Source organism: Antechinus flavipes, chromosome 2 (assembly GCF_016432865.1).
Source record: "Antechinus flavipes isolate AdamAnt ecotype Samford, QLD, Australia chromosome 2, AdamAnt_v2, whole genome shotgun sequence".
In the NCBI taxonomy this organism is placed as follows: domain Eukaryota; kingdom Metazoa; phylum Chordata; class Mammalia; order Dasyuromorphia; family Dasyuridae; genus Antechinus; species Antechinus flavipes.
Window position 1 is genome coordinate 259,465,111 of NC_067399.1, and position 23,716 is coordinate 259,488,826.

The window sequence follows — 23,716 nt, forward strand, 5'->3', positions numbered from 1 at the left end:
TTATTATTATTGTTGTTGTTGTTATCATCTTCTCTCTGATATAGGTTACTAAACTACACACATAGGAAGTTGGATTGTTGCTTAAAAAGAACCTGAGGCCTGGGATTTCTAGAAGCAGGCATCATCCTAAGACAAGGAACACTTTCTGCTACGAAACCAGCATGCTAAGAAAAAGTAATTGTGACTCGTCTATTTTTCAAAACTGATTTGCAAGACACAGCTAAGTAGAGATTGGATTGAGAGGAATGGTGGCTCTGGCCTTGAGAAGATGGACACTATCCATCTGTTACTTCTCTGTTTCTAAAGAAAATTAAGATAATCATCCTTGTTCCTGAGCTACTGCACTAGAGTACTGTGAAGGTTAATGAGAGTAAAGTACTTTGACCTCTACCAAAGGTGCTATTTAAGGACAAAGAATTACAACATGCTTCACAGATCCCAAATTGGTTCACTCTGGTTTTGTGCTGAGGATGAAAAAAAGAGCTGAAATTTTAGGCTTCCAGCCCTTTTGCCTTAGTATTGAGGAATTCTCTCCTTTGTGCCCCAGGTCTGCTGAGAAGCAGACAGACCTGCCTCCTCCCCCAGCCTGCCAATCGGCAGGGCTTTCCCTCTGCGTAATGTAACCAAATACAATCACAGTCCTGACAGCCCTGCACTGGGCTGGACATGCTCTGCATACAGCCAGGAGCTCCATTGTGCAGGGGGGCAGGCTCCAAGAAAAGGACTTACCTTCTGCAGCTCTCTCTTTGTCCACAGAGTTTGAAGGGTTTTCAGTAACAGGAGTGGGTCCTGGCCTAGAGACAGGGGTGGGGGTGGGGGTGGGGAGAAAGAGGAGGGATTGAGGGAGAGAAAAAAACAAAACAAAACAAAACAGATTTATTGCTTCTATAAGGCAGCCTAGACACACTGGAGCATTGTTCTAGTGGAGAGAAATGGGGCATTCCAGGCCACTCTTTTGGAAACCATTAACCTCCTGTCAGTCAGGATTACAGCGTCAAAAACCTCCCTCTGGAACCCAAACAACTGAACAACAGACATCACTCCTGCAATGCTTTAACAAGAACAAGAGGGAAGATTCATTCTTATTCCTTCAAACAAAAAACTCTCAATGGTATATTTACAACTAAAGTAGTTTTATCATTACAAATCAGTATTCTGATATTTCTCCTCTTCCAACCAAGCTCTAGAACTTCTGAGATTCAAAACTTAATGGATGAAGCGAAGCTTTTAACCTCTTCATCATTTCTAGGAGAGACACTAATGCCTTATAATAATAATAGCAACAGAGACACAATGTCATGGAAATCAACCCATGCCCTAGAATTTTGGAAGGCAAAATGAGGACTAGGTTTAACAAGTCGTGTACACAGAGTACACTCTCAACAATACATGTTGATAATGAGAAATTGGCTTACTGGCTTATTCTGACATGCCAATCTCTTGGTGTAAACATATAGATATTTAAAAATTCTAAGTCTGTGGATTGTCAATATGTAATATATACAATGAAAGACAACTAGGTGGTGTACTGCGCAAACTGCTGAAGCCTGGAGACTTGGTTCCTTGAGTTCAAATTTGGCCTCAGACATTTACTAGTTGTGTGACCCTAGGTAAGTCACTTAACTGTTTGCCTCAGTTTCCTCATCTGTAAAATGGCAAACCATTTTAGTATCTTTGCCAAGAAAATCCCAAATAGGCTCACAAAGAATCAGACATGAAAAACAACTGAACAACGACAAGTTTCAATTAGGCAAAAATGTGTGAACACATTTATAAAGATTGGGACAAAATTTGGAGAGAAGTAAATAGTTTAATGTACATTCATTCTTTTTTTGTATAAGTTGTTCATGAGTTTTCTCAAATAATAATAACTGTTCTGCTTACCTAAAAGAGTTAGTTGTTCTAAGGATCAAAGGAAATAGTTTAAGAACATAAAATACTATTTATAAACTGCTATATAAATATGAGCCAGCATGCTTTGAGAAGCAGCATGATATTAGTGGAGAGAGCAATGAACTCAACATAAAGAAAACTCTAACACTTTCTAATACCTAACCACAGGGAAGTCTTTAACAAAATTCTCATTTTCCTCATTTGCAAAATGAGGTTAATATCTATAATACCTAATATAATAATATCTATAATCTCTAAGAACAACAATAGCAATAGCTAGCATTTATGTAGCATTTAAAAGTTTACAAAACATTTTATAAATATTGTCTAATTTTATTTTCATAAAACTGGGATATAAGTGCTATTATTATCCCCATTTTTATAGATGAGGAGACGGACGCAGTCAGAAGTAAAATGATTTGCCCCAGGTCACACAGTCAGATAATGTCTGACGTTGTATGTGAATTTAGGTCTTCATGGCTTCAGATCCAGTGCTCTATTCATTATGCCAATCCTAACTCATAAAATCAGTGTATATGACTAAAATGAAATAATGTGTGTACAGTGTTTTGCAAACCTTAAACTGCTCTGTTAATGTCAACTATTATGATAATGATGGTGTTTGGTTCCTGGGCTAAGACATATGTGAAACTGTGGTATTAGGCATGCCACTTTATTTTTCTGTGCCTCAATTTCCTCTTTGTAAAATCAGAATAATACTACTCCATAAGAGAAAGCTGCTTTGTAAAACAAAACCTTACACAAACATAAAGCAATCAATACATTCATATTGTGAATATTAACAATAAGAACACAATGCTGCAAAATTACCTATACATATAACTTGTAAATAAAAAGCTATTTAAAAAAAAAAAAAGAACACTTTGAGATGTCAGAACTTAAGAGAATTTCCAGAGATGGAGCCAAAATGAGAGAGTTAAAGCCAGGGAACAGCTCAAGCTCTCCAGTTCCCCTCAAAAACCACATGAAACCAAGCCTCTGAACAGAGCCTAACTGAATAAAACTACTCTCCAGCTTAAGATAGATTGGAAGGACTTCAAAAAAGGTCAATCTCACTGGAGTGAAAGAAGTGTTCATCCCAGCTCAGACAGAGTCTGGGAAAGTCAGTGAGAGGATCTTAAAGTCAAATCAGCAATTAAGTTCCTTGAACTTTAAGATCCTTGAACCTGGCTCAGTAGAGGAGCAGCCTAATGGGGCATCCCCCATTATCAGTTCAGAAAGCAAATTCTGGGAAACCAGGCTGTTTCTTGGAAAGAGCAGGTAAAGCTATCTATCCCCTGTTGGGAACAAAACACCAAACACAAGGGGCTCCTGTGCTCAAAGTCAAGGCTCAGAGCTGCACGGGAAGCTTGGGACAGCACCCCCTTTATTCCAGAAGCAGATTTCAACCATAAAATTTTAAAAAGAGGAAATGCAAAAAGAAAAGAAAAGAAAATGAACAAGAAACAGAAAAGAAACTTGACCATAGAAATCTACTATGGTGACGGGGAAAATCAAAACACCAACTCAGACGAGGACAAAATATCCACAGAGGAAATTTCAAAGACTGATATGAATTGGTCTCAAGCCCAAAGAGGATTCCTGAGAGTGCTCATAAAAGACTTTAAAAGGCAAAAAAGAGAGATAGAAAAAAGATGAGAAAAGAAATGAGAGGTAAGCAAGAGAGAGTCAACAGCTTGGAAAAGGAAGGCAATTTCTTAAAAAATACAATTGGTCAAAAGCCAAAAAAAAAAAAAAAAAAATCCACTGAAGAAAACAACACTTTCAAAAGTAGAATTAATCAAATAGGGAAAAAAAGATACAAAAACTGAAGAAAACCACAAAAACTAGGAGGCAAATGGAAACTAATGACTCTATGAGACATCAAGAATCAGTTAAGCAAACTACAAAAGAATGAAAAAATGGAAGAAAACGTAAAATACCTCATTGGAGAGGTCAGAACTTAATAATATAACTATTTTATCCAAAGTTCCTCTGAGATAGGGACCATATTGTTTACTTGTTTTGAATGGTACATAGCACCAAACTTGGTGGTAGGCACAAAAAAAATAATTAAGATATTGCAAGATAGTGGAAATAATTTTGAACACATAGTCAGAAAAGATGAGTTTAAATCCAACTCTGATGCATATTATCTCTGTAACAATAAGCAAGTCATTTTAACATCTTTTAATCTCATTTAATCATCTGTAAAATATGTTTAATTTTGTAAACCTGATAATGTGGCAAGATGGATAATGGGATGATTGATAATCAGAGTCAGAAAGTACTGAGTCCTATTCTTTCCTCTGATACATAGTAGCAGAGTGTCTTTGGGAAAGTCACTAAATTTTCAATGATCCAGACAATTTTCTAAGAGCCTAAGTTGCAAAAGGGTCTTAGATCTGCACTGATAGAGTATCTTCATTAAGCATTTTTGAAAATCAATAAAATCAAAGAGCTGGAGCCCCTGAAAAAACAAAATAAAATTCCAATTCTGATGACTCCCCATGGTATAGAGGGGATTCTCAGTTCTAAAAGACTGGACGAGAAAACAGTAAATTCAAGCTTATATCATATTGAAAAAGCCTCACTAGCAACAGATAATGTCTGCTTTCTAAAGACCAGTTGCACTAACTAGGGAGAGACTTGGGGTTTTTCTGGCAAGGATACTGGAGTGATTTGCCATTTCCTTCTCCAGCTCATTATACAGATGGATTCATTAAGTGACTTGCCCAGGGTCACTAAGTGCCTGAAATCAGATTTGAACTCAGGAAAATGAATTTTTCTGACTTCAGCCCTGACACCTTTTGTGCCTCTCCACCTAGTTGTCCTAAGGAATAATTATGGGTCCTTAACTGTGTACCACAAAGGAGTAAGTTCAAAAGCAAACAAGCTCTGTGGCTCAGACAACTGTAAAACAAAGCAAGGTCTCAATTCCTCATTCTAGTCCAGTTGGTAGCCTTCAGATGAAAAACAAAGGCAAGTATTACAGATCAAAGGAATTTTTCGGTTCCATGACTCTGAACCAGCAAAGCTTTCCAGGTAGCTAACAGTGGCAGAGTCCAGCAATAGTTAACTGCTATTCAGATCCAAGTCCACATTAGCAACTTGCAGAACTCAGATTTTCTAATTCAAACCCCTGCAGAACCATTGATAACTTCTAGAAACAAAGTATGAGCTGTCCCTAAGAAAATGGAGTAACATAACACTCACTATCCTAAAAAGCAGCTGCAAGAGAAGAGCAGACCCTCCCTCCAGAATTGTTATAGTTTTAACACTTAAGTATCACTCTAACAGCAAGTTTGAAGTCAGAAAGTCAAATGGAAGAATGAGCAAACAAAAACAGAAGCCCGCCATAAAAAAAGCTAGCCAATATGTTCAAAACACAAATCCAGAAGAAAAGAATGACTCCAAAATATCTACAGGCAAAACCTGAGAGAAAATACTGTTTGAAAATAAATTCAAATCCCAGAAAGAGATGAAGTACAACTTTTTAAAAGAGTTAAAAATGTTTTTGATAAATGAAATGAGAATATTAGAACAACAAATGAAAACAAATGAAAGTAAGAATTGGAAAAGTAATTAATAGCATGACAGAAGAGATATAAAACCTTGACCTACTAAAAAACTCCTTGCACATTATAATGGACTAAATAGAAGCTAATGACTCCATGAAACAATAAATATTAAGAAATTAAAAAAAAAGACATTTTATAGTGAAAATAAGTGACCTGGAAAATATATCAAGAAAATAAATTCAAGAATTAATGAACTGCCTGAAAATTAAGACCAAAAAAAGAATATAGGCATATTTCAAGAAATCTTATAATAAAATTGCCCCAATCTCTTAGAATCAGAGTAAAATGGGAATAAAAAGAATATACCAATCACCTCTAAAAATGAATTCCAAAATAAAAAAATTCCCAAGAATACTATAGCGAAAATCCAGAACGTCCAGATCAAAGGAAAAAAAATACTACAAGCAGTCAGAAAGAAAGAAAAATATTTAAGAGTCAACATCAGGAATGCACATAATTTAGCAGTCAACACAAAAAGGAATGGAATGCTTGGAATAGCATATTTACAAAAGGCAAAAAAAGAGAAGCTTACAACCAAGAATTATTACTCAGCAAAATTAAGAATAACCTTTCAGAAGGATAAAAAAAAATGATTCCCTAATAAAATAGTCAAGTAGATATTCTTGATAAAAAGACTAGAATGTACAAACACAGGATTCAAGAGAAACATAAACAAGTAAACATGAATAAGCAATCATAAGGGCCCTCACAAAAAAGAAAAAAAATATTTCGATGGCACTATGGGGAAATGATATGAATATATCATACATATGCTATTATCATCAGAGTTCATAAAGTCATATCATTATCATAATCATTTAATTACCCTTCAAAACGCTATTATCATCAGAGTTCATAAAGTCTAAGTAGACAGTTCTGTGATTTTAAAATTATTTTAAAAGAAAAGAAAATGAGAGCAAAAGGAATACATTAAAGGGAGAAAAGAACTATGGGGGAAATTATCCTTTACTATCAGAGTATGCAAGAAATCTATACAAACAAAAAAATAAGTGGAAAAACAATAGTTAACACACAGCTGTGTACAAAAATACAATTCATTCAATAAGAAATAGGGAAAAAGAGGAAGGAGGGAGAAAGATAAATTAGAGCAAAAATAAATTCAGGGAAGGATTAAACCTAAGAAAAACAAATTCTAATTAAGGATATACTAAAATGTTTGTAGCTAATTTTGAGGTAAAGAATGAGAATCTAAGGACTGACCATCAATTATGGAATGACTGAACAAATTATGGCAAACAATAACAATAGTAAATATTTACATAGTACTTCAAGGCTTACAAAGTATTTTACAGATATTATTTCATGTGATCTTCATAACTATTCTGGGAGATAGGTACTATTAGGTACTTATATCATCCCATTTTATAAATGAGGAATCTGAAGCAGAGATTTTAAATGACTTGTCCAGGATCACACAGTTAAGTAAAACTTGGGTCTTCTTTCTATTCTCATTCAATTATTTTTAGAGGTTTATCATATCTAACTTTAAAAAATTCATTCATTTCCTTAACTTCTTTCTTATTTATGTTATGATTAAATTTATCTAGCTCTGAGAAGGAAAAACTAAGGCCCCCCCCACTAATGTAGTTTTACTATTTATTTCCTCCTGCAACTTGTATAACTTTTCTTTTAAGAATTTGGATGCTATGACATTTATTGCAGATATGTTTAGTATTGATTGTCTATGGTATCTTTTAGCAAAATGAAGTTTACCTGATTATCCTCTTTTAATTTTATCTCTTTGCTTTTGCTTAATATGACATCATGACTGCTACCCCTGTCTTTTTTTACCTCATCTAAAGCATGATACATTCTGCCCTAGCTCTCATTTTTAAATCTGTGTGTGTGTATGTGTATGTGTGTGTTATTTTCTGCTTCAAGTATGTTTTTTGAAAACAACATATTGTTGAATTCTGGTTATTAATCCATTCTTCTATTCACTTCTACTTTATGAGTGAGTTCATCCCATTCACATTCACAACTATGATGTGTTTTCTTCTGTTTATATTTCTTCCTCTTTCTTTTTTTTTTCCTACTTCCTACCCTGTCCTTCTTTAAAACTATTTTGGTTCTGCACATTGACTCCCTTAGTATGGCTTCTCTTTTACCACTACCTCCCCTGAAGGATCATATTAAATTTTGGTGGGTAGATTATCCTTGGTTGTATTCCTAGTGCGTTTGCCTAATAGAATATCATATTCTGAATCCTCTGCTCTTTTATCGTGGTAGCTTACTAAATCTTGTGAGATCCTTAGAATGACCCTGCCGTATCTGAAGACTCTTTTTCTAACAATCTGTAGTAATTTCTCCTTGCCATGGGAGTTCTTCCATTTAGCTAAAATATTCCTAGGAGTTTTCATTTTGTGATTTCTTTTAGAAAATACTCAATGGATTCTTTTGATTTATATTGTGTGATTATAAGACATCTAGGCAATTTTCCTTTGTAATTTCTTGAAATATGATTTGTAGGCTATTTTTTGGAATTTGGTTTTTAGGCAGTCCAATAATTCTTAAATTTTCTTAACTCTTTTCAATCTACTTTCCAGGCCAGTTGCTTCTCCAATGAAATAGTTCACATTTTCTTCTTTTTCTTATTCTTTTGACTTTCATTTTTTCTTGATATCTCAGAGTCATTAGCTTCCACTAGATCAATTTTAGTTTTTGAGGAATTATTTTCTCCACTGAATTTTGTGCTTTTTATCCATTTGGCTAATTCTACTGTTTAATGAGTTATTTTCTTCAATTCCTTTTGTGTTTCTTTTACCAAGTTATTAATTTTTTTCATAATTTTCTTTTGTTTTTATTTCTTCTCCTCTTTTTTCCTCTTGCTCTCATTTAATTTTTTAAAAATCTCTTCAGTGTTTAGGAATTCTTGTTAAGCTTATTTCTAATATACATTTTTCTTTAAGGTTTTACTTATGGATGTTTTTACATAATTGCCTTTTGAGTTTGTGTCCTGAACTTTCCTGTCGCCATAATAGCTTTTTATAGTCAGGTTACTTTTATTGTTCTTGTTTGCTAATTTTTCCATCCTATTTCTTGTCAGAATCTTGTGCTGCTCATCCTTGTGTGGGAGGGGGGAGAATATACAGTGCTACACATGGTGTTTATTGCCCCCCCAATTTCAGCTGTTTTTCACAGCTCTAAGGGTTTACAAAAATTTGTAAGTTTTTGGTGTTGTGATCTAGAGATAGGTGTGACCACTGCTCTACTGGTCAGTGGTCTGATCCTTATTCAGGAAGAGTCCCTACTCTTAAATAAGTCTTAGAAAAGGGGCAGCTAGATAGTGTAGTGAATAGAGTACTGGCCCTGGAGTTAGGAGGACCTGACTTCAAATCCAGCCTTAGATACTTCACACTTAATACTTCCTACCTGTGTGATCCTGAGTAAGTCATTTAACCCCAATTGTTTTGCAACAATAACAAAAAAATTCTTAGAAAGCTGCCCAGTGGACTTCTGCAAAGTTGTCAAGCCAATATGTATCACAAGTAACACTTCTTCTCTTTACTCTTCCTCTAACCACAGAATCATCATACCCTTATTTACCATACAACTGCCCAAAGGAATATCAATTTTGATTGCTAAAATCTAGCCAGATATTTTGAAATTTATGGGCTGGATTTCTTTTTTTACGGAGCATCCCCTAAGCCCAAATCACTCTGGCTCTTACTGATTCACTAACAATAGGTTCCAGCCCAAGTCTCACTTTGTTGTTGGCTCTGAGTAAATGTAAATGGCAATTGTTTCTGTTCTGGCTAGAAATCCTGGGGTGGGGGAAGCAGGAGGCTTTTCCTTTCCAGATTGATTTGTTTTTTAATTTCTGACTAAGTAAAAGAGGCCATTTTTTAACCTTATTATTTACCTAACCATAATCATTGAATGGGCATTGCCTCAGACAAATTGAGACTTGGGAAAGACTTTAGCTTAACAAGACCAAGACCTCTCACTGGTTCTGGTTTCATCTTCAGCCTTCCTAATCTTTATCTTGCTCTGGATCTAGATGATTCAGGAAAAGAGTAAGATTGGTGACTTTGTACAACTCTGCCTCATTTAATTTCAATTCACTTGCAAGTCATGAAATCTACTTTCTGATGTCTTTTTTTGGAATGAAAATTAAAAACAAAAACAAAAACAACCCAATATCAAAGGGACTACTGGTTTTCACGTCTTCCTGGCTTTGAGTCTGGCTTTCCAGGTAGGATTGTCAATAACAATAAAATAATGGAAACTGAATGCTATGGAATTAACAATGAATTAAGCCTAGAATCAAAAAAGAGATCTGAGAAGGTAGCACTTCCTTCCTATCCTTCTTTCTGAGAGTGGGGAATAATGAGGGTGGAACAAGTGTGCCATAACACTTTCCATATAATCTCAGACTTTTTAAATATGTTGATTAATTTTATTGAATTCTTCATCCCTTTTTAATTCTTTATTAAAAGGTCTGGTTCTTTAGGAGGAGAAAAGATATACTGGAAAGTGTAAATCATGTAAAAATATATCAATAAAATTATTTTATCAATTTGAAGAAGGGACCCCAAAACTCTAAAAATCCTTGAAGGAGAAAATCTCTCCTTCAACTCTGCCTCAGTGAGGAACCCCGCCCGAGGGAAAGCCAATAAGACAGTTTCATTCTGTTATCTAGGTGGAGTTGGTTCAGTCTTGAAACTCATTGAATTCTATTCAAATTCCAGCCCAAGCTGAAATCCAGTTTGTAGAAAACTCCACCCACGAGCCCCTTTCAGCTGGTAGCCAAAGCTCCTATTATAAAAGAGCCAATCTAAAATCCTCTCTTTGCAGAGGTTCCAAACATGCCACCTATACCATGCTTGCTATGCCAAGGAGCCTCTGTCCACTGGATAATATTCTTTTCCACTGACATCCTCTCTTTATCCTGACCTATTTCCTTAACCAGACTTTATGTCTCTCTGTCAGGATTTCTAACCTTATTTCCCAATTCCTATAATAAACCTCTTATTAATCTAGGTTTTTGAGCTGTAAATTCCTTTACAGAGAATCTCTGTGCAGCCAGAAGGGAGTTCCCCAAAACTCCCTAACGTTGCTCCGAATCCAATCGCCAAACCTCTCCATTTGGCTTTCCCTGAACCTTGAATCTGCCACTAGACTTTATCATTTAACTCCCTGACCACCAGAAACCCTAATCTCATTTTGGTTCCCTAAGTCTAGACCTTATCAAATTGACATGATACTAGAAATGGAAAATGAATAAACCATCAGATATTGATGCATTCACTATTTTCCGAAGGAAATCATAATACTGCAAAAAAAAAAAAAAATGTCACACAAAGAAAGCCTTTTAAAGCATAGAAATATGGTAGTAAAAATCAATATTAGTTTAGGATATCTGCTCCTTTGTAAAATCTTAAGGAGGAAGAAACATTAAACAAATATTAAAATATTATGATACTACTACTGTTATACCACAGTTCTCTTTTATTGTCCTGCCTCAGCTACCCTGAATTGTGCTGCCTCAGTTTATAATTTTTCTGCTCAACTACCCCTCCCTCCTAATTATGATGATCCAGATAAGGAGAAAGACCTTCTATCTTAGGTATCATCAGAATGTTGGGTGCCTCTCCCCATTCTGTAATACTGATTATCAGATATCTCCCATGCCTCCCCTCACCCTGTCAGAACCAGATTGTTAGTCCCCTGTTCCCACTCTCAGCATCCTGACACCGCCCCTGCCTTGGTCTATCCCCTGTGTCTGAGCCACGTGTATATATGTCATTGAGAACTCATTTTATTCGCTGGATTCTTGGAGACAATAGTCTCATTCAGCCCTGGGACCAAACTATGGATCCATTTGGTCCCAGTAAATCTCTCCTTTTCAAATAAAATATTAAATACTCTCTAATCTCTTTTGCCTCAGTTTCTCCGGCATTACACTACAATATAGAATAACAAGAAGCATTTACAAAATTTAATTTACAAAAATTACAAAATTTACAAGAATTCTGTGAGAAACACTTTCAAGCCTAAGGGTTTTTCAAGAGTATGAATAGTTTGATTTAATTTTCTTACAGAGCTCTGAATTGTTTCCAAACCAAAATTCCAAATTGGTTGAACCCATTTACCAAGGATTTGTTACTATAAACATAAAAAGGTAAAACAGGCAATTTCTATTACATAAAGCTATCAAACTAAACTGACACAAATATGTAAGGACCAAGAGCTATTTACCAATAGATAAGTTGTCAAGTATGTGAACAAGTAGTTCTCAAAATAATTACAAATTATGAATAAAAACAATTCGAATATTTCACTTCACACATAGCATATTGGCAAAGATGACAAAGACAAAACTAATCAATGTGGAAAGAATACTGAGAAAACTCTTAATAACCCTTAAGCTTTATGAAAAAGACCTGTCTTTTTTAATACCAATATTTTTCCAATGGTAGTATATAGCAGTAAATCTAGGAATATCAATTTATTAGTGTAGCAAGGGTAAATGTTGCAAACTATTTTGGAATATATATATATATATATATATATTTTTTTTTTTTTGCTAAGGCAATTGGGGTTAAGTGACTTGCCAGGGTCACACAGCTAGGAAGTCTTAAGTGTCTGAGATCAGATTTGAATTCAGGTCCTCCTGACTTCAAGGCTGATTATCTACTGTACCACCTAGCTGCCCCTTGGAATATTATTAAAAAAATAAAAAAATAAAAAGAATTAGAGTATCCACAGGGAAAAGTAGGGAAATTTTTCATTTTCAAAATAAGCTGCAGAATATTACAAATAATTATCTGCCCATTAAAAGCAATGTATAGGACATCATCAAGGGTAAATATGACCAAAAGAAGAAATAGGTTCATAATACAAAAGTCAAGCATAACAGATGAACTTGTTCAGTCACATTTTTCATGACCCCAATCTGGAATTTTCTTGGCAAAGATAACAGAGAGGGCTTGCCATTTCCTTCTCCAACTCAAATTATAGATAAGGAAACTGAAGCAAACAGGGTTAAGTGACTTGCCTAGGATCATACAGTTTGTAAAGTATCTGAGGCTGGATTTGAATATAGGTCTTCCTGATCCAGGGCCAGTGCTCATGGAATATGAAGAGAACTAAAGGAAGAACCGTAGTACAGTGCAAGATATCCCATATAGGAAATATGGGAGACATGAACAAGAACTACATGGAAAGATGGTATATTTACAGAGAGAGAGGAAACAGAAATAATGAAACAGACATAAGAACCTCCAGGGTGAGTTAGAATAACAAAAATCACTGGTAAGAGTACCTACATTTATGAGACCTCAAGTTTAAAGCACCAAAGTATTTAATATCGGCCCTTAAATTTAATAACATACAGAATTACAATGAAAATCTTCACTTTCTCTGCAACTCACACTCTCAAAGAATGGCCTAAGACACCAAGTGGTTAAGTGACTAGGACAGTGTCACATACCCAGGCGATGGCTGAGGCAGGATATGATGAAGTCTGTTCTTCTTTGCCATGAGGCCAACTTTCTTTCAACTATGTTGTCCTTCAATCCAATTTAGCATGGCTAAAAATATATATTTTTAAAAATTGATACCTAAAAGGCTAAATAAAATTCAGCTTCAGAAAAAAAAAAGTTCTAGAATAATTATTTTCTGGATTATCAGGTCCTATGATATTGTTTAAAAAAATCTTTATAAGAAGATTTGTGTAAAGTGGGATAAATCTGTGGAAACCCTGAGGAGTCTTCTTGTCCTTTTTTTTGGGGGGGGGGGAGCTAGGTGAAAGAAGAGATTCTTTGCCTCAATTTCTACCTAACCTTAATTACTGAACGGGTGCTGCCTCAGTCAAACTGACACTCGTTGAAGACCTTAGCTTAAAAAGGCACATGTCTCCCATTTCATCCAGGGCCATCTCCAATCATCTTAATCTCTCTCTGGCTACTAGACACAGATGGCTTTGGAGGGAAAAATGAGAGGAAGGTGAGCTGACCCAGTCCTCCCTCACTTAAATCCTATTTGTTTGCATGTCATGATATCATCTCCCTGATGTCTTGGTCCTCTAAGAATGAAAGGCAACAATAACCTTCTATACATTTTGTGGAATTATGGTAATTTATGTTCAGATAGAGTACAATTGAGGGACATTCACTACCTCTTTTTTTTTTAATTAGCTGGTCCTTTTACAGCAAAAGAAAACACAAGAAAACTAAGTTTTCTCCTAAAAACACTGTTGTGATACCTTGGCAGTTGTTGTAATATAATCAGTTGAGTGGACAAATATTTGGACCCTCTAAACTTCCATCCTCAGTAAATCCCAGGTTTTCTTTCAGACAGATACTAATTTCACTGGCATGTAATGGCCTTGTGTAGGCCTAGTACCCTTAGTATAGTAAAGGAGAAATCAAGTCATATTCAATGTAATCTTTGTGAAAAGCAATTTTTAATTAGAGTCACTTTTTATTCTTTTTCTCAATAATGCCATTTTAAAAGTCTCATTCAAGTCCCTTTGGGCCTGGGAATACAATTTAAAACTATGTTAAACCACTGGCCACAGGAGAACTCATAAAACTTTTTTCTTTTTTTCCCCCCTCTTTCACACAATCCAATGAGCACACACTGAAACACTAGCTAGAGCCATAACCCACAAGCTGCTAGGGGCAAATATTGTCTTCTGGGCTTTAGACATCATAAAATTCAGTTGTTATTTCACCAAGTTTGCTGAAAATGCTGGAAACTAAATTCATTTTCAAATTAAAAACATTTGTACAGCTGGCAAAGGGAACATCACAAGTCAAGCCTGGAAGAAAAAATGTACTAATGAAACCTTTTTTTTTTTTTTTTTTTTTTTTTGCAAGAGCTTTATTAAATACTATGTGGCTCTGCAAACCTTAATTTTAGCTAATTAAGAAGAATGGAAAGCTAAGTAAGTAGATCTGAACTAGTTCCTTTTCTTTATTTTCTGGACACCTAAAACTGGATATTCTGAGGACATCTTAAACACAACATGTTTAAGACTAAATACATTATCTTTCTATAAATCCTCTTCCTAATTCCTCTATTATTGTTAAAGATATCACCATCTTCCCAATCACCCAGGCTTGCAACCTAGATTTGCATCCTTGACTCCTAACTTTCTTATCCCCAAAATATTCATCAAAAGATATTCATAATATCTTTTATATATGTCCCTTTCTCTCCTCTGATAGTTACCATTCCAGTATCTTCTGGACCTTCTGATTGACCTCCTTACTTCAAGTCTCTATTCTAATCTACATTCCACTCAACTGTCAAATTAATCCTCCCAAAGTATATTCAATAAATTCAATGGCTTCCTATCACTCCCAGTATTAAATATATCAAATCTTCTATTTGGCATTCAAAATCTTTCAAACTGACTCTTTCTTCTAGTCTAATAATTCAGGATTATTTTAGTTAGCATTTCTCTTTTTTTTTTTTTTATGATTTAGAACATTCTTTCATATAATTTGCAATTCTTTTGAAAACGTGTGTGTGAGTGTCTGTGTGTATGCGCGCGCGCGCGCGCGTGTGTGTGTGTGTGTGTGTGTGTGTGTGTGTGTGTGAGAGAGAGAGAGAGAGAGAGAGACAGAGAGAGAGAAAGAGAGAGAGGGAAGGAAGAAGGTATATGTGTTAAGAATATGATTTTATTGATTCTGAAAGCATTAACAAAAATACTATTAATCTAAATCTTTTCTAATATACACCAAGTGGATATGATATTGGAAAACATGAAAATATCAGTCAATATCATTCTAGCTGAAATTGAAGTAAGACAGAAGAAAGTTAAACCTAAAAGAAGCATAGTTGAAAACTGTTTAATATCCTTTGTCCTCTTCCTATCTAACTTCCCTATTATTTTGGGGGAATGTTTTTTGGTCTTATTTGTTTTGTATTGATTTGTATTGATTCTTAACAGATCCTAGATATCAGGCCTTTGTCTGAGATATCTGATATAATGGGTTTTTTCCTACTTGGTGATTTCCTTTATCTTAGTAGCTTTGATTCTGTTTGCACAAAAACTTTAAAATTTCATGTAATTGAAATGTCTTTTCTATCTTTTGGGTCCTCTTCTATTTCTTGTTTAAGAATTTTCTCCTTAGATATATTTGTAAAGTATAACTATAAATATTTTGCTCCAATTTCATTACTATATCTTTTAAGGAATACTTTTGATATGAATGGTGATTCACTAGTTGTAAGAGAGTCTTAAGCGTAGACTGAAGTCATACCTTGAAGGCCTTGAAATGCCAGTTATGTTAAATAATGGAAAGAAGTTGCAAAGATAAAGTACTCTTATGAACGAAGACAAATATTCTCTAAGGAGAGAAAGGGACTTTATAATGAGTATTATCTTCAGGGATTTGGTATTCAATGAGACCACTCATCCTGCCTCAGAAGGGGAATCGGAGCTCTTGGGGATGATTGAAATCAATGAATTGCCTGAAAGTCATAAACATAAAAACAGCCTTGGGATTACATTTCAAGAAATCTTAAGACAAAACTGTCCAGATCTCTTAGAACTGGAGAGAAAACTAGAAACAGAATTTATGGTCACCTCCTGAAAGAAACTTTTAATGAAAGCTCTCAGTAATATTATAACTAAAATCTAGATCTTCCAAGTCAAAGAGAAAATATTACAAGCAATCAGAAAGAAAAAATTCAAGTACCACAATCAGAATCACATATAATTTAGGCAGCCACCATGACAAAGGTAAAAAGAACTGGAAAGATCTTATTTCAGAAAGCAAAAGTATGGGCTTGCAGCCAAGATTTACTTACTCAATAACTGAGTATAATGCTCTAAGGGAAAGACTGGATTTTTGACAAAAAAAGAGAACTTCCAAATATACCTGATGAAAAAGCTGGCGTTGTGCAGAAACTTTGAAGTTAAAACCCAGGTAAAACATAAAAAGGCAAACAAATGAACAATGATGGACATGTACAGTCAAGCAAAACAATTTCCCATGTTGGCCATGTCTAAAACAATATATTTCATTTTGTACTCTGTACCCTTCACCTCTCAATTAGGAAATTAGTACAACAGTTCATTATATTTTGTCTTTGGAATTTGGCTGATCATTATGCTCATCAGAGTTTCTAATTTTTTTAAAGTTCTTTGTCTTTATAACCTTTGTTATCACTACATATAAATTGTTCTGGTTTTGCTCACTTCATTCTGCATCAGTTCATATAAGTCTTCCCGGGTATTTTTTTTTTTTTTTAATCATTTTAACCATTTCCTTCATCATTTCTTACAGCACAAGAACATTCTCATATATACATTTACATACACATACCTATACACATACATATTCATAATGCCCAGCTATTCCCCAATTTATGGGCAAGTCCTCAGATTTTCATTTTTTGTCACCTCTAAAAAGTCTATAAATGTCTGTACATCATTACTTAAGGATTTGTTTTGCTTAAGACTAATCCTTCCCTTAATCTACTTTTTCCTTTCCTCTAAACAAATGTTCTCTTCTCCCTTCTATTTTCTTGTTGAATGAGATATCTGTAAAACAAGGGTTTTGGTTTTCTTTCATTCTCAATTGGTAGTAAGGAGAGACGGTGATCTTTTACTGATTGAAAAATAAAATATAATTTTTTAAAATTGGCAAAGGTGAAAAAAAAAGATGTAACTTTTTTGAAGAACTTTAAGAAGATGTATGTACTAACAACTAGTCCAACTAGTCTGGAAAATTATTTATAATTATGTGATTAAGATAATTTAAATGCTTATTCTTTGATATAGAGATTTCATTGCTAATCAGAAAGGAGTAAAGGACAGAAAGATTCTATGTACATCAAAATATTCATAGCATTTTTTTGATAGTAAAGAACAAGCAATAAAGTAGATGTCCAGGGATTAGAAAATGCAGAATAAGTTTTAGTATAAACATTTAATAACACTGCACAGGAAAATGGTGGAGATGACACACATTTCTCTCTGGCCTTCTTTAAAACCCTCACAATAATTATGAAATTCAGCCTCTGAATTAGCTCTGGATGGGCATAACCTACAAATATTGGGAGTGCAACAAATTACCAGCAGAAGATAATTTCAAAGATCACTAAAAAAAGGTTCATTTCAATTGGAACCGGGAGGAAGGCAGCCAGGCCAACAAATACAAACACCAGCACAGAGATAGCTCAGTGTCCCGGGGCAGAGAATTTGCAGGAGGAAACAGACCCAGAAAAGATCTGTTTCAATCAGAAATGGGAGAGAGGCAGCAAAGCACAAACAGCTGACTACAAAGGCCAGCACAGACAGAGCTGGCACCAGGGCAGAGCAGTCTCAGTGTGGCAGTGCAACTTCCCCCAGGGCAGAGAGCTTTCAGGAAGAAGAGGACCAGAGAAGGTTTGCTTCAATCAGGAAGTGGGAGAGACAGTGAAGCCAGGGCAGCTGACCACAAACGCCAGCACAGACAGCTCGGATTACGGGAACAGTGCAGTCTCAGGGTGGCTGAGCAGACTAGGACCACAAACACCAGGGCAGACAACACAAAGCCCTGGAGCATTGCTAACAACTACACGTGGCAGAGCCAGCACCAGGAGTGAATCAGCACTGACCCAGCAAGGCTGCGGTTGCTTGGAAAAGCTCTCCTCCACCCTAAAGGCAGACCTTAACTTAACTTTTTTGAAAAAAATGAGTAAAAAAGTGAAGAGGACTAACAATTGACAGCTTTTATGGCCAATGAGAAGAACAGATTTGAAACCCTGAGGAGATTAAAGACAGATTGTCTCCAGATGAAGCTCCAAGGTGGGAAATAACTTGGTCCCCATCACACAAGACTCTTCTAGAAGGACTTAGAAAGGATTTTAAAAGAGAGCTAGAGGAAAAATGGGGAAAGGAAATGAAAGCCTTGCAAGAGTTTGGAAAAGGCAACACAAAACAAACATAGTGAAATGGAAAAAGCATATAACTCATTAAAAGATAGATTTGATAAACTGGAAAAAGAAAGCAACTCCCAGAAAAACAAAATTTGTGATACAGAAAAAGAAAATAACTCTCTAAAATTGGAATTTATGAAAGGGAAAAAAATTCCATAGAACAAAATGACACAATCAAAAATTCAATTGGACAAATACAAAAAGAAGTAAAAAATAAATAAATAAATAAATGAAGAAAATAACACACTAAAATTCATAACTGAACAAATAGAAACAAATGACTCAATAAGGCAACAAGAATCAGTCAAGCAAAACCAAAAAAATGAAAAAATAGAAAAAAATGTAAAATATCTAATGAAGGAAAACAACTGACCTGGAAAAAAGATCTAAGAGAAGCAATCTAAGGATTATAGGACTCCCTGAAATACACGATGAAAAAAGGCGCCTAGACACTACTTTTTAGGAAATCATCAAAGAGAACTACTTAGATGTCATAGAAACAGAAGCTAAAATAGATATTGAAAGAATTCATCAATAACCTACTGAAAGAGGTCCCAAAATTAAAACTATAAGAAATATCGAGGCTAAATTCCAGAACTGTCAGATCAAGGAAAAAATACTACAAACAGCCAAAAAAAAAAAAAAAAAAAAAAACAATTCAAATACTGAGGAGTCACAATAAGGATCACTCAGGACCTAGCAGCTTCTACATTAAAGGATTGAAGGGCCTAGAATCTGATATTCTGAAAGGCAAAGGAACTTGGTATGCAGCCAAAATAACTTACCCAGCCAAACTGAGTATTTTCTTCCAGGGAAGAAGATGGAAATTCAATGAAATAGGTGAATTACATATATTTCTGATGAAAAAACCAGAGCTAAACAAAAAGTATGACCTCCAAATATAGGACTCAAGAGAGGCATAAAAAGGTAAAAAGAAGTCTTGAGAACTGTATTGCTATTATGATTATACATAAAGAGTACATGTATAATTTGGCTTACTGTTATAATATAAAAAAGAATCTAGAGGTGGAAAGGAAATTGTACCAGAAAAAGGGAAATGTGGAGGTAAAAAGAGGGAAATTACATCTCACAAAGATGCAAAGGATCTATATATCGGAGGGGAAAAGGGGAGGGTGATGATCATAGTGTGAATCTTACTCTCATTAGAACTGGCTCAAAGAGAAAATATTAAGACAAAAAATTTACAGAGAAACTTCTTCCACCTCATTGAAAAGTGGGAGGGGAAAAGTGAAAAGAGAAGGGGTAGGATAAATAGAAGGGAATACAGAAATTGAAAGGGAAAGATTTAAGAAAAGGGGAAAGACTCTAAGAAGGAGGGAGGGATTTTAAAGAGGGAGGGCTGCGTGAGGCAACTGGTGCTCATAAGTTTAAATACTGGGGAGGTGGTAAGGGGAAAAGGAAAGAGAAAAGCATAATCTGGGGTTAACAAGATGGCAGGAAATATAGAATTATTAATCTTAACTATAAATGTGAATGGAGTAAACTCCCCCATAAAGCAGAAGTGGATAGCAGTCTGGATTAAAAGCCAGAATCCTGCAATATGTTGTTTACAAGAAACACACTTGAAGAAGGGTGATACATTCAGAGTAAAGATAAAACACTGGAGCAGAATCTGCTATGCTTCAAGTAAAGTCAAAAAATCATGGGTAGCCATCCTGATCTCAGATCAAGCAAAAGCAAAAATTGATCTAATTAAAAGAGATAAGGAAAGGCACTATATCTTGCTAAAGGGCAGCATAGATAATGAAGCAATATTAATACGAAACACATATGCACCAAGTGGTATAGCATCTAAATTCCTAAAGGAGAAGTTAAATAAGCTGCAAGAAGAAAGAGACAGCAAAATTATAATAGTGGGAAATCTCAACCTTGTACTCTGAGAACTAGATAAATCAAACCACAAAATAAATAAGAAAGAAGTCAAAGAGGTAAATAGAATACTAGAAAAGTTAGGTATGATAAATCTTTGGAGAAAACTAAATGGAAACAGAAAGGAGTACACTTTCTTCTCAGCAGTCCATAGAATCTATACAAAAATTGACCATATATTAGGACATAAACATAAAATTCGAATGCAGAGAGGCAGAAAGAGTAAAGGCATCCTTTTCAGATCACAATGCAATAAAAATTACATTCAATAAAAAGTCAGGGGAAAACAGACTAAAAAGTAATTGGAAACTAAAGAATGGGTGAAAAAGCAAATCATAGACACAATTAATAATTTCACCCAAGAGAATGGCAATAATGAGATGACATACCAAAATGTGAGGGATGCATCCAAAGCGGTAGGAAGGGTAAGTTTTATATTTCTAGAGGCCTACTTGCATAAAATAGAAAAAGAGAAAATCAATGAATTAGACTTGCAACTGAAAAAACTAGAAAAAGAGCAAATTTAAACCCCCCAATCAAACACTAAACTTGAAATTCTAAAAAATAAAAGAAAAGATTAATAAAATCGAGAGTAAAAAAAAAACTACTGAATTAATAAATAAAACTAAGAGTTGGTTCTATGAAAAACTAACAAAATAGATAAACTCTTGGTAAATTTGATTATAAAAAGGAAAGAGAAAAATCAAATTGTGATTCTTAAAAATGAAAAGGGAGAACTTTCCACTAATGAAGAGGAAATTAGAACAATAACTAGGAGTTACTTTGCCCAACTTTATGCCAATTAATTTGATAACTTAAATGAAATGGATGAATACCTTCAAAAATATAGGTTGCTCAGATTAACAGAGGAAGAAGTAAATTGGTTAAATAGTCCAATTTTAGAAAAAGAAATAGAACAAGCTATTAATCAACTCCCTAAGAAAAAAATCTCAGGACCAGATGGATTTACACATGAATTCTACTCAAACATTTAAAGAACAATTAATTCCAATGCTATATAAACTATTTGAAAAAATAGGGAATGAAGGAGTTCTACCATATTCCTTTATGGCACAGACATGGGACTGATACCTAAACCAGGTAGGACAAAAATAGAAAAAGAAAATTATAGACCAATCTCCCTAATGAACATTGATGCAAAAATCTTAAATAAAATATTAGCAAAAAGATTACAGAAAATTATTCCCAGGTTAATACACCATGACCAAGTAGGATTTATACCAGGAATGTAAGGCTGCTTCAATATTAGGAAAATTATTAACATAAATGACTACATCAATAACCAAATTAACAAAAACCATATGATCATCTCAATAGATGCAGAAAAAGCATTTGATAAAATCCAATACCCATTCCTATTAAAAATATTAGAGAGTATAGGAATAAATGGACTTTTCCTTAAAATAGTCAAGCATTGTATGTAATGTTGGTAAACTGGAACCATTCCCAATAAAATCAGGAGTGAAACAAGGTTATCCACTATCACCATTATTATTATTGTGTTAGAAATGCTAGCTTTGGCAATAGGAGATGAAAAAGAGATTAAAGGAATTAGAATAGGTAATGAGGAAAGCAAATTATCACTCTTTGCAGATGAATGATGGTATACTTAGAGAACCCCAGAGATCCTACTAAAAAGCTATTAGAAATAAATAATCCATAAGTTTAGCAAAGTTGTAGGACACAAAATAAATCCACATTAATCATCACCATTTTTATACATCACTAAACAAATCCAACATACAAAGAGAAATTCCATTTAAAGTATCTGCCAATAGTGTAAAATATTTGGGAATCTATCTGCCAAGGGAAAGTCAGGAACTATATGAGCAAAACTACAAAACCTTTTCCACACAAATAAAGTCATATCTAAACAATTGGAAAAAAATTAAGTGCTCTTGGATAGGTCGAGAGAATATAATAAAGATGACAATACTCCCTAAACTAATCTATTTATTTAGTGCTATACCAGACTCCCAAGAATCTATTTTAATGACCCAGAAAAAAATTCACCTGAAAGAATAAAAAGTCAAGAATTTCAAAGGAACTAATGAAAAAAAAATCAAATGAAGGTGGCCTAGCTGTACTTGATCTAAAACCATATTATAAAGCAGCAGTCACCAATACCCATTTGGTATGGGCTAAGAAATAGACTAGTTAATCACTGGAATAGGTTAGGTTCACAGGACAAAAATAGTCAATATTATAGCAATCTAGTGTTTGACAAACCCAAAGACCCCAACTTTTGGGATAAGAATTCACTATTTGACAAAAACTGTTGGGAAAACTGAAAAGTAGTATGGCAGAAACTAGGCATGGACCCACACTTAACACCATGCACCAAAATAAGATCAAAGTGGACCATGATTTAGTCATAAAGAATGAGATTATAAATAAATTAAAGGAACATAGGATACTTTACCTCTCAGACTTGTAGAGGAGGAAGGAATTTGTGACCAAATAACTAGAGATTATTATTTATCACAAAATAGAAAATTTTGATTATATCAAGTTAAAAAGCTTTTGTACAAACAAAACTAATGCAGACAAGATTAAAAGGGAAGAAATAAACAGAGAAAGCATCTTTACAATTAAAGGTTCTGATAAATCCTAATTTCCAAAATATAAAGAGAATTGACTCAAATTTATAAGAAATCAAGTCATTCTCCAAATGATAAATGGTCAAAGGATATGAATAATTTTCAGATGATGAAATTGAAACTATTTCTACCCATATGAAAAGGTATTCCAAAGCATTATTTATCAGAGAAATGTAAATTAAGACAACTCTGAGATACCACTATACTCCTGTCAGATTGGCAAAGATAACAGGAAAAGATAATGACGAATGTTGGAGAAATGGGACACTGATGCATTGTTGGTGGAGTTGTGAATGGATCCAACCATTCTGGAGAGCAATTTGGAACTATGCTCAAAAAGTTGTCAAACTGTGCATACCCTTTGATCCAGTAGTGTTACTTTAAGATCCCTTTACTTTAAGAGATCTTAAAGAAGGGAAAAGGACCTATGTGTGCAAAAATGTTTGTGGCAGCCCTTTTTATAGTGGCTAGAAACTGGAAATTGAATGGATGCCCATCAATTGAAGAATGGCTGAATAAATTGTGATATATGAATGTTATGAAATATTATTGTTCTGTAAGAAATGACCAGCAGGATGAATACATAGAGCCTTGGAGAGACTTACATGAACTGATGCTAAGTGGAATGAGCAGAACCAGAAGATCATTATACACACTTCAACAACAGTACTATATGAAGATCAATTCTGATGGAAGTGGATCTCTTCAACAATGAGTTCAATCAGTTCCAATTGATCAGTAATAAACAGAACCAGCTACACTCAGCAAAAGAACACTGGGAAATATGTGTGGACCACAACATAGCATTTACACTCTCTATTACTGTTT

At 34.5% G+C, this 23,716-nt stretch overlaps 1 protein-coding gene across 1 annotated transcript in view; it reads right to left on the reverse strand.

The window, feature by feature from the left end:
* Window positions 1-23,716, reverse strand: part of EXD3 (exonuclease 3'-5' domain containing 3) — a 427,068-nt gene that overhangs the window by 260,602 nt on the left and 142,750 nt on the right. Inside the window, exon 4 of the mRNA XM_051976911.1 lies at window positions 730-794. Within this exon, the coding sequence (XP_051832871.1) occupies window positions 730-794 (65 nt within the window). The remainder of the gene's footprint in view (window positions 1-729; window positions 795-23,716) is intronic.